This window comes from Miscanthus floridulus, chromosome 7 (assembly GCF_019320115.1).
Source record: "Miscanthus floridulus cultivar M001 chromosome 7, ASM1932011v1, whole genome shotgun sequence".
Classification (NCBI taxonomy): Eukaryota; Viridiplantae; Streptophyta; class Magnoliopsida; order Poales; family Poaceae; genus Miscanthus; species Miscanthus floridulus.
The window spans coordinates 101,441,944-101,453,329 of record NC_089586.1 but is presented as its reverse complement, the minus strand read 5'-3'; the positions used below and the strand labels follow the sequence as shown (position 1 = coordinate 101,453,329).

The 11,386-nt window shown below is 44.6% G+C and overlaps 2 protein-coding genes across 4 annotated transcripts; both read right to left on the bottom strand.

The window, feature by feature from the left end:
- Positions 1–607: 607 nt before the first annotated feature.
- Positions 608–4,666, bottom strand: LOC136463999 (uncharacterized). 3 transcript variants are annotated; one of them, XM_066462962.1, is made up of 11 exons: positions 4,032–4,666; positions 3,605–3,676; positions 3,299–3,421; positions 3,057–3,250; positions 2,868–2,970; positions 2,711–2,785; positions 2,490–2,622; positions 1,950–2,398; positions 1,777–1,856; positions 1,164–1,247; positions 608–911 (listed from the first exon to the last, which is right to left on the bottom strand). In XM_066462962.1, the coding sequence occupies exons 2-11, from the start codon at positions 3,632–3,634 to the stop codon at positions 806–808; spliced, it is 1,377 nt and encodes a 458-aa protein (XP_066319059.1). In that variant the 5' UTR covers positions 3,635–3,676; positions 4,032–4,666; the 3' UTR covers positions 608–805. The 3 variants fall into 3 exon arrangements, with proteins under 3 accessions (XP_066319059.1, XP_066319057.1, XP_066319058.1); XM_066462960.1 differs by having other exon boundaries at positions 3,057–3,421; XM_066462961.1 differs by having other exon boundaries at positions 1,777–1,847; positions 3,057–3,421.
- A 385-nt stretch (positions 4,667–5,051) lies between these two features.
- LOC136465961 (uncharacterized) lies at positions 5,052–9,720 on the bottom strand. The gene is made up of 4 exons (XM_066464494.1): positions 9,709–9,720; positions 8,740–9,156; positions 8,406–8,460; positions 5,052–5,837 (listed from the first exon to the last, which is right to left on the bottom strand). The coding sequence occupies exons 1-4, from the start codon at positions 9,718–9,720 to the stop codon at positions 5,458–5,460; spliced, it is 864 nt and encodes a 287-aa protein (XP_066320591.1). The 3' UTR covers positions 5,052–5,457.
- Between the last annotated feature and the right edge of the window lie 1,666 nt (positions 9,721–11,386).

Below are 11,386 nucleotides of genomic sequence, written 5' to 3'. Positions count from 1 at the left end.
GAAGGATATAGTCTCTTGATGAAGATGCTCTAACTGTGTAAATCTAGGGCCATTGCATAAATTCAGGAGCAATTAGTAGCAGATGTGTATATTGCATAAATTCAAGAGGACCGGCGCATGTATGGACACTGTCATCAATCAAAATAGGTGGGGACTACCCTCACCTTTGTCATCAATCAAAACAGGTGAGGATATTTTAACTATAGAGGGACTCTGTGCTTACCATTTAAGCTTGGTCCTGGTGGTACTAATGACAGGATGAAACTTTTGGAGAGTTAATTCACATAGAATATTTTATGATTTAGGACAAATTTTGAATGCCTCAATACCTTATATATTTCAGAACAGGAGGAGCAGTTGGCCACATATATTTATTTAGAGTCGTCGGTCTGGCCTACTACTTCATCCATAATATACGTTGTCCTCACCTAGCTAACTTCCATAAAATTTTTTCATAAGTAGCTTTTCATAAAAAAATCGATATAGGCTTTGGAACTGAGGTCTACTACATAGGCCTTATTGGCCATTTTTTTCATATGTAGCTTTGTTTCATAAAAAAAAAAATCGATATAGGCTTGGAACTGAGTTCTCCTACATAGGCCTTAGATTAGCTTCGAAACTGGGGTCTTACTTGCTGCATGCCTGCGTACGTAGATTTACATGACGATAGATTACCATATCAATAACCTAACCCTTTGGCCAAACCGTTCCCTGTATAATACTGGATTTCAAGAACTGGCCGCTTCTAACTAACTTCTACTGTCAGTCTGTCACACTTGGAAGGCTATTCTGCCCTAACCGCTTATTATTCCTTTTGTGCTGCCCTTTTCCTCTTCATTGCGCGTTCGCGCCTCTCTTCTTCCTTGATCAACCGGAGCTGCTCCTGGTCCTCTTTCCTTGCAAGTGCCGCGCTGAACGACCAATGCATAAGATTTAATCAGTACACATTCAGCAAATTAAAACTAACTTGGTACAAAAGCGCACGTTCTAAAATGTTTGGTTGAAGGAACCATTTTATATATCTTGTTAAAAGAGGCTATCTATTGTGGGTTGGAAACCATTAATTTGGTGGATGATTACCTCCATATATATTTCAAAGATTTGACTTAAGCAACCTCAGACCAAAAAAGGGTCTTCACGTGTGAATGGAGCTGAAAGTTTACCTTCTTCTCTCTTCCCTTTGTATGCTAGCAAAATCAGCTTCCATATCACTCTCGTCTTCATCGCTGATAGCAAATTCGTCATATCTGAGCACATAAAGTCAAACACCAAATCAAAGTAAGTACAAACTTAACTGTACAATCTACGACCCCACAGTTCAAAAACAATCTACGGCCCCTAGATGTAGTGATGTAACAATTTTTAGAACCAGGAGTGCAGGATCTAGAACAGTATGCACCGGCATGTGGCACATAACATAGCGTTCCCCTCTGTTAACTCTTAGTAAACGTATTACTACTTCACAAAAATACTAAACTTCATGAGACCATCAATTTAGTCAAAATATAAGCATGTTTTGTTTTGTGTTTATAAAAGGTGTATAAATAAATCCATATAATAATATTTTTAACAACGTTAATATTATGGTAGCAAATAATGATATATTGTGAGAATTTGTGGTCAAAGTATTCCCTTTAAACGTTTTTTTGTGAAATCCTAATATGCCTACTAAAACCCAACGGAGGTAGTAGTATGCCCGGAACCCATGTGAATGCAAACGCAAGAGCACTGATACAAATACAGTAATAATACCAAGAACAATAATGAGAATCGTACTTATGCATTATTTGTCTGTCATCATTGGATTTCCTTCTTTTTACTATATGCTTTTCTACTCCATGAGATGCCTGCAAATGCTCAACGTCGAAAAAACAAAAAGTCCTTGTTAATTGGTGTCCTGTAATAATAAGAGAAAAACAATGCTTTTTGTGCAGTGAACGATTTGTTACCTTGAATTTTGAGGAAGGAATGAGCTGCTTTTGTGCTGATTTCAATCTCCCATTTTGCGCAGCCGATCTATTCTGTCCAATAAGCTGACCTTGTAGACTTCGACCTTGCAACGGTGGCTGACGGCCATTGCCTTGCGGCCTCTGACTCTGCGGCTGCTGCCGCAGCTTCTGTCCTGGAATCGACGCCTGCGGCCTCTTGTTATGGAGTGACGGCTGCAGCTCTTGGCCTTTCGAGGATGATAGCAGCCCTGGAGATTTCTTCTTCAAGTTAGGCAGGTTGGACCCGTTTCTACCAGCAGCTATAGCGCCTTTTCTTTCTGCATGAGCCTTCTTTCCCAGAGACCCAGAACCCTTCTTCAATCCATGGTCTGTTGATGATAATGTGGCAGGTTGACCTGTGAACACTCTGCTTTTCCTGGCAGAATTCACCTGCCCAGCATCTTGAGTCTCTACACATCAAGTATGTAAGTATTTTGTTCATTACATTTACTGCAAAGGGAAATAAGTATATTTTGTTCAACAAAAAAGTAGTGTCCATACCAGATTTCGGAACAAGAAGAAGGGCCCTACTACTCTCAGGATGATCTTTAGTAGGGGGTTGAGTATCAGCATCATCTGAGAACAGACATGAGTAATCTCGATTCTTTCGAAGTGTATCAACCTTTCTCTTCTCCTGCGTATTGTAACAAGTTTATAAATGAATTGGCTCCAGAGCACCATACAGTAAATAGCATGGTCAGGTGTTAATTTCTTGTTATTACCTCACTAACAAACTTCAGTTTCTGCATTTTCTCAACTGCGCCTTGTCGCATCTTCAAAGCCAAGGAAACATCTTTCTGCACGAAATATGATCATACGATGAATGCAAAGTTCAATGTTACAAAAAAAACCAAGACACATAGAAGTGTTAACACATACTTTGGAGGGTACATTCTGTAGATCTTTCATGATCGTTGAACACCCTTCTTCGATGACTCGGCGAGCAAGCACTGGCTTTGATGGCCCAAAGAAGGTGCCATATCTACAAAAGTTTTGCTATTAGCAACTGGAACTAAAATCAGAACCAAATAAGACTATAGCACGTCCGCAAGAGCATAGAAATCTTACCCGTCCTTAACGGGTGGCATCGTCTGGTTCTTGGATGACAATGGTAAATTAGGTTTGCGAGCGCCAGCAGCCATTGCCGCGTTTTTCCTCCTGATTTCCTCCTTTAACTGCTCCCTCAGGCTAAGGATCTCTTGCTGCCCAACTGGTGCCTCCTCTTCTTCATCCTCAACCTCTTCCTCTTCTTCCTCTTCCACCTCATCATCCAACTCCTGCTGGTGCTCATCATCCTCTTCCTCTTCCACCTCATCATCCAACTCCTGCTGGTGCTGCTTTTGCTTCAATGACTCCTCGTCGTCGTCGCTATACACAATGAAGTCACCGAGGCCGTCCTCATCTTGGTCACAATATTCGTCCACGAGTTGCTCCTGGCAGCATCCGTTGAAAGATTAGAAACGATGAAATCCGTTCAATTGCTAAATATGAGATGTAATGGTGGCACCTGCTCTTATTTACAATAATCTTCGCGATAAACAACATGATACAATCGTGATTTTTTTGAAACGAATCGTGCTTGAAGTTATTTACCCAAGTGATATATCTTAACTTACATTGTTTTGGTTGTCGAACTTGCTCGCCATCTGCTCACAATCCAACTGAGCGTACTAACTTCAGAAGAATGCCTAGAATAAATTGAGACCAAACTTGTTGTAAGAATTCAGATCAACAAAATCGATCAATGATTTCAATGGCACACGAGAAGATGTACGAAGGAAGCAAAGAGTTCGAGCACAGATCAAAATCAATCTTTTTTTGGTAAAAAAGATACTGCATAACAATTTTAGTTTGCACAGAAGAATATGCAAAGAAAAGGTTAATTGTTATGTTAAAAAAAAGTTAATTGTTGGAAAACAAAACTATCTCGGCGGAAATCTCTAGCCCTAACAATGCCTGGCGAACGGCGCCGTACGTGGGCTGGTGAACCGGCGGCGGGGGCAACTTTTCACGGCGGAATCGGAGCATGGAAAGGCGACTCACCTCACGATCACGAGATCGTAATGCCGGCGCGCCGTGCAAAGATCTTGTTACGAAGTCGACGATGGCACGATGCAGCCCGCGGCTTCGTGGGTTCGTCGATCTGGGGGAAAACAACGAGGGTGCGCGCGTGGGTGGGCGGAGGTGCGAGCCCTCCTGGTATATATAGCCGGCCGCGTCTTCCACGCGCGTGAGCCCTCCTCCTTCTCCTTCCGCGGCCTCTCTCATCTCCGTTTCTCCCCCCGCCCGCACGGGGGGGCTATAAGCGGATCGATCCGCCTGCTCGTCCCCTGACAGCCCCCTTGCGCGGCGGCTGCTAGAGACGGGCGCGCGTGTGCGGGGATCACGAGCAGGGACGCCCGCGGAAGGCACGGCGCGGCGCAAACTGCGCGCCCCCTGCCCAGCTTGCCCTCGGGCGCGTCGCGTCTTTGTAGCTCCCACCAGCGCCACATGACGACGCGCGCGCGTGGACGGACGCGTCTGGAGCCCGGAGTCCGAGGCGGCCGGTGATTCATGGGTAGCCTAGCGCCATGGTTTGGAGACACCGGAGATTGTTTGGAAGGAGGAAGTCGTGGATCGGATCCGTGGTTTGTGGGAAGTCGCGGATATTGTGATCATCAAATCAAAGCTGGCTGGGTGGCGAGATCGGATGGATCTGTCTGTCTCCCGAACTTATCCTGAGTTCCTGATGGTTTCTATTAATTGGGAAAATAATAACGGATTCGATGTCGTTAGCGTGAAACCCGGCGGCGTGTGGGGCATCGTTGGAAATTCGTTTTGGAAAGTTTCAAAAGCCCTATATTTAGGAGGAAAGGTGTAATATGCATAGGAAACTCACGGCCATTCATAGCTCATGCCGTGCATGCTGGCACTAGTTGCGTGCTCTCCGGTCGAGGCGCGAAACCTCAAGAAATCCTTGGAGAAGGGTTCAAAGTAAATCCAGAAATTTAAAAACACTGCACACTTTAGTTTGGACCATAAACTGCAGATTATGCAAGAACACCCTGCTATAAGACATAATAAGTGATACGGATAAAATCCTGATGAGACACTGAACACCCTGCTTGCAGTTCCATCACCTCTTCTCAAGCACGACTTGAAATTGACTGGCTAATACTTCATACAACAGGGCAATGTGATGTATAGTATGATCCAGTTACAGAGTAACTATTTGAAGATTAAATTATCCATGGGCAATTAGCAACACAGTACAGAATGAATGAATGTGAACAACTGAACACAATCTAATTTGGATCTTGATATGCCCACCACTCTTCGTCGATTAGCTTTTGCCCAAGGCAAACAATTTTACCTCCAGGAGAGGCAAGAAAATCTGAGCGGGATCAACCAGTCACTCTGCATTTTTGTCGAGCAGATTTGCATGATATGCCATCTCAATGGATCGTGCTTTGGGTTTCCTCTATCGTCTTCACTTCTGCGCCTCCGAGTTATCATGCTTGACTGGTGTATCAACACCTGCATTATTTGGAGAAATTGTAGTCTGGCTTACCCCGTGAGCTTGATTGTTTTCTCCAGCTGGAGCTGGTACAGTGGGTTCATTTTTCACAGGTCCAGCTGAAGGCTTCTCTAGTGGCTTCACAGGCTCTGCGGTCACAGGTCCAGCTGAAGGCTTCTCTGGTGGCTTCACAGGCTCTGCGGTCACAGGTCCAGCTGAAGGCTTCTCTGCTGGTTTCACAAGCTCATCCTTCACAAATCCAGCTGAAGGTTTCTCCAATGGTTTCACAGGCTCAGAAGTAGCACCAAGCTTGAGCCTCATTTTCTTGGATAGATCCATGACAACATTTATTTCTAAAACACATGACAAGCATATGTGTATAAGATCAAGCCATGTCAACAGACAAATGTACATAGTACATATTGAACTGAACATAAGACTTCAGGTTGCTTATTTTCACAATGAATTAGAGCAACTCCAAGAGATCATGTAAAATTAGATGCTAAAATCCATAATTTAGCCATTGTCTAAAATAAAATACCCACCAAAAAACTAGAGTAACCCAACAGCCTGTCTAAATTTTCGGTTCTCTATTTTTAAAACTACTACACGTCATCGGATTAGATCTCTCATTATCCTTTCAGTTACCAGCGGCTGCCATCTCTACTCCTCGCTTCTCGTCACTTCCCCACCGAGCTCCATTAATTTTGCCATAATAGTGGCAGCAGCAGCACAAAGTGTCGAGATGGGGCCGGCGAGATCAAGCACGGCGGGGGCGGCAGCAGCAGCTTGTTCCCAGCAGCAGCAGCAGCAGCACAAGTGCCGCGACGGGGGTGCGAGATCGGATTCCGCGAAATCAAGTGCAGAGTGAGATCATCTTGTTTCCCAGCAGCATGGTGGCAAGCTATTGGAGCGCGGGTGCACGGCAGGAACTCGCGAGAAAAATGATCCACGCACGTGGGAGGACACGGGCGCCGCGTGGGAATAGGTCCGGGGAGGCGGATGGCAAGCCGCTGCGGTGTGCTATTTCTAGCTAGCGAGGAGCACGGGATAGAGCGCTTGCTATTTTAGATCGCTGGATAGAACGACTGTTGGACCTCTATATCTTACCAAAATATCTAAATTTAGATTAGACAGTACAAATAGCCCATCTCTTGGAGTTGCTCTTACAAAGTTCGACAAACATCATTACTAAATTGAGTGATAAAGAAATTACCTACTGAAAATATAGGTAAAGAACATCTATCATATGCTTAGCAGTTCTGTGGAGAATATATTTGAAACAATGCTGACCATTTAAAAGGATAAAACACATAATTGATTTTTCTAGTGACACCTATAAATTTTTATTTTATTTTTTTACTAGTAAAAAAAAATACGGAAGAAGGATGTACAATGTGTGTAAATCATGTGTTTGCATGCAAGATTTTGTATGTCATATGGAAAGTTATGAAAGTCAAGTCATAAGAAGTAGAGATGCGAATGGGTTACATCATTTGATGCAATGCTGTTACAGAAGGCTGCGGCTACATCAAACTTAGAATGCACTAGCAACAAATCAACAGAAGAAAGTGACTCACAACAAAATTGATTAACAAAAATCTCCTACGACACCATTGTGTATACAACTAGCCAAATGAAGCGCAGAGTGCAATGCATCGACTGTTTACATAATATGAAACACTAAGATTACAAGTAGCCGCATTGGTGCATTTCCCTCTGCAGCTAGTTCATTGCCTAGCAGTGATTCTAGAAAGAAAAATTGGTTTCAAACTTCCCTAGTGTGTGGCTTCAATACCAAGCCTTGTACCAGTACAAAGAACCAAATCTGATACTCCCTGCACAAAACTATAGTTTCAAAAACTTTGCTTTCAGCACTGATTACGTCTTTCCTTTACCTATAGGGTCTACTATTCACGCTTCATGATTGCCAAGATTGTTCATGACTAAATGGCTCTCCTTCACCTCACGTCCTCAGCTCTATTTTTATGCTAAGTACTAAAAAGACAATATTTATCAGGCCTTTTTACTCTAGCTTTCCTGGATCAACCCTAAGTTGCCCGTCTTGGGTTGTTGGTACCGCCAATTTCTAATTGCACAGCCAACGTTTTCTTGACACGTAACCACATGAACACTGATTTTCACCAGTCCAAAAAAAGGCAAGCTTATACATCAGTACAAACGATGCTAGGAGATTTTACCATTACTAGGGTTGATCATAGTGTTCTGGCTAAAGAGATGAGACACGAGAAAATACAGGACTATGACTGAACTACTAAGCTCAAAGGTAATGGCTCAGGGTTTGAAGCTGTTAAGCAGCCTAGAGAAACAATACTTATAATAAAAAAAGGAATATTTATTCCTGATCTATACTTCTTATATAACAGCACCCATTTTAGTTATAAACATTCAGTATTTATTTCGTTTTCTAATTGGAAGATTGGAAGTCATGCACCGCTGACCCATCTCATGTTAAAGTTAAAAGATGCTTGCATTCCCCCCACCCACCCACCCTAATTCTACTTATGCCATTAAATTCTTTGCTCCAACAACTCAAACTCTCTTCAAATGTCCCGCCCAAACTGGTAAGCAGTCAGCAACTGCTCATAGATTCCGACAACTCTCATGGCTGTCTTTTAAGTCTTCGCCTCCCACCTATACCACCCAGAGATCTTGAACAAAGGGACTCGATTATGCTGCATTTCAACCTCAATGGCCTCCATAGCAACAACCTCACCAGCAATGGCGAGAGGATCAGCACCAAGGACACAGCGGGGTCAAGTTATGCAAAGCCTGAGCTCTAGATCATGGATCCACTAAAGGCTATTCATTTTCAGTACTAAACCTAAGATTTGGCTCAAATCCCTTCAACTGGCAATTGCCATCCTAACAAGACAGAAAATTAGGTTTCATTTATATACCTTTCAAAATCTCACGAGCAGCATCCGTGTTGCAGAAATCAGTAGCTTGGTAAACCTTCACAAAAAGATATACGACAATTCAGAATAGATTTACAGTATTCCATAACACGAGAAACAACACTGCATAGCAGTAGCAGGTGAAAGATACTCGAATTCGCTAAAATATTGTTCTATTATCATGTAGCCTGGATTAGTGGATTTTGCCCCAGCCCCAGATTTCCAGAAGCTTTAGCTAAAATGACCAACTCTGCGTTTTCCACAAGAGTACACAACTAGCCTTAGTGAAAATTAGGGGGATTTTTAGACAAAGAAATAAAAGATATTGAGTGTGAACCTGGACGAAGCGGACACGCAGGTCGGCGACGACGGCACGGATCTTGTAGTATTCGGAGGTGTGGAACCCCGATTCCTCGAGCTTCCGCTTCCTCGGTGCTGGCGCGGGCACGGGCACGGGCACGGGCGCAGGAGCCGGGGCTGGCGCGGGCGCGAGCGCGGCCACTGCGGGCGCAGGCGCATCGGACTGAGGGGCATGAGGAGGAGGAGAGACCTCTTGATCCGGTGCGGGTGCAGCCGCGGGCTCTGCCGACGGAGGAGGAAGCGGGGCGGTGGTGTCGACGGCGGCGGTCGGAGCGGCCATGTTCGGGTGCGCCGTGCGCGTTGGGAAATGAGCGAGTGCAAGCGTTCTGACGGTGGTGGGCCTGGGCTTTGAAATTTTGGCAGATTGGCAGTCCCTGTTCCTCTCTATCTCTACCTATAAATAAAATAGAACAATATGAACACAGTTCACTCCAAAATTTCAAAGAAATTCCACTTTTAAAAAATGCACGGTAGAAATTTTTTTCAAACCAAAGGGATGCATCCAAAAATTTGGAAAAAAAATAACTTCATATCTAGGGGAGGTTTTCCTCTTCTTCAAATCTAAAATTTTCTCATGGACTTAGAATTCGATGGTTTTCTCAGACTACGTGAGAAGTCCTCTACTACCTTAATAAGCTAAAATAGCTCGGGGTGTCTACCCCGCAGCCCGAGTGTTCTTATGGTGGGAAGGGAAGAAAGTGGTGGTCTTGTATTGGCTAGTACCAATGGGGTAGGCACTTCTTCTAGGTTATTGAGCCGATCCAAACTTACTAAAATAAATTGCATAATATTAGCGCCAGAAAATTAATTTGTTGTGTGTAACGCATTATTGTAGCTTTATTTTCTTTAAAAAATCGTTCATGTATTATCTGACCTAGAAAACACCATTGGTAACCTGGCTGTGATAACCAGTGCCGAGGTTGAAGATAGACTGTCAAAGTCTCACGTCAGATTTCATTGCTTTTTTTCAGTTATTACGGCTCGAAGGGACATTGAACACCTGAAAATGAAATGGGCAAATTCAATTCCGCGACTGTGGCCACAATTCATCGATCTAAACGGGTCCTTATAAATTCATTATTTCTGTAATGGAATTGAGCAAATGTAATTGAGTGAATGCTCCAGTTGCAAAGTTCCGAGTAGAGAGAAGCCGTGCCTCAGTGCTCACAAGTGGCGCGCGTGGGTCCTTAATGAGAACAAGTTACCTAGCTACTCAGGGTTTGATTATCATCCCCTCAAAGACGAAGCCAAGTGTCAAGTGGCATCTTCTCCCTGCGGTGTAAGTTTAGTACGTTAATTTATAGATAATGGAACGAGGTTCCAGCCTCTACATCGTTTGACGACCATGGACCTGCACAGGTGAGGTTTAGTACGTTAATGAGTAATGACTAAAGCGTTTCACGCTGTTGAAACTCCTGGCGCTGTTAAACGTGTTTGATTGCTCGTAGGAGTTTCAGGGGTAACTCTCCTGAGCGTGCAACTATAAATCTCAGTTTGTTCCATTCTGTTCTCTCTGGCCCCTTCTTTTCTCCATGGAGCCTAGGGAGGGCGTCTTGGAACTTCTTTTGGTCAGCGCCGAGGGCCTCAAGCATGCTCATCATCACCCGCGACGTCTGTGACAACAACCACCCTGCAGTTTTCAGATTCAGAAGCTGAATTTCTTATGAGCACATCATTATTAGACTCATCGCGCAGCTGATCTTCTTGTTTCCAGGATCAAAAAGACATTATGTGACCATTGAGTGCGGGGACAAAATTGTGACGAGCAAAATCACACAAGGTATGAACTAGCTAATTCCTATGATGATAATATAAATTAGGTGTCTTACTCGAAATTCTAGTTGGCGTGCATTTTTACTTGCCCCCCCAAAAAACAGTAGAATGCCTGGTGAGTTCTCTTAGAGCTGGCAATGGTGATTTGCTGCAGGTAGGGGTAAAAAGATTTGGTGGAACGAGAAGTTCAGGTTCGCGCTGTCAGACGCCGAACGCAAGGAGCTGGAGAAGGTGACGCTGACGATCATGGAGATGGACAAATTCACAGAAGAGACCGCCGTCGGCGAAACCAGGTACGCCGAGCACACAGCTAACACGACGACGAGCTCGGAATCGTGGACCGCTTGCAACAACTGCATATACATAAACATCGCTCAGGAACACGTTGACGCTTAATTTGCAGGGTGTACGTCGGCGAGATCATCAGCGAGGGCAGCGAGCTGGAGTTCCTGCAGATGAAGCCGGCGTCGTACAACATCGTGCTCGAGGACGGCACGTACAAGGGCGTGCTCAAGCTGGGCCTCAAGTTCATCTCCAGCGTAAGCACGCACGCACACGATGAGTACACTCGTTTGACTTTCAGTTTTCACCCCCATCGATATGATACGGCACCTGAACTCGTCCATCGCGACAAATAAAATGCAGGTTAGCCTGGAGCAGTCGAGAGACTGCGTGCGGTGCCCTGCGCCGACGACGAAGCAGACGAGCGCCGCCGGGTACGGGCTGTTTCTCAACTTCGCGCTGCCGAGCATCCCGTGGAGGAGGCTCTTCTTCTTCTGCAGTCGCTGGGCATGGAACCATGGACAAGCGCCGAGAAAGAGGGGTGAAGACTGAAAACCCGGCGCTGTGAG

Coding starts and splice junctions, on each gene's coding strand:
- LOC136463999 (XM_066462960.1), bottom strand. CDS start 3,634: ATGGCGAGCAAGTTCGACAACCAAAACAAT. Junction 1,857..1,949: donor TTCCTTCCTCAAAATTCAAG/GTAACAAATCGT, acceptor TTCGACGTTGAG/CATTTGCAGGCATCTCATGG. Junction 912..1,163: donor CAAAGGGAAGAGAGAAGAAG/GTAAACTTTCAG, acceptor TTGGTCGTTCAG/CGCGGCACTTGCAAGGAAAG.
- LOC136465961 (XM_066464494.1), bottom strand. Junction 8,461..8,739: donor TGCGTGTCCGCTTCGTCCAG/GTTCACACTCAA, acceptor CTTTTTGTGAAG/GTTTACCAAGCTACTGATTT. Junction 5,838..8,405: donor TGCTCGTGAGATTTTGAAAG/GTATATAAATGA, acceptor CATGTGTTTTAG/AAATAAATGTTGTCATGGAT.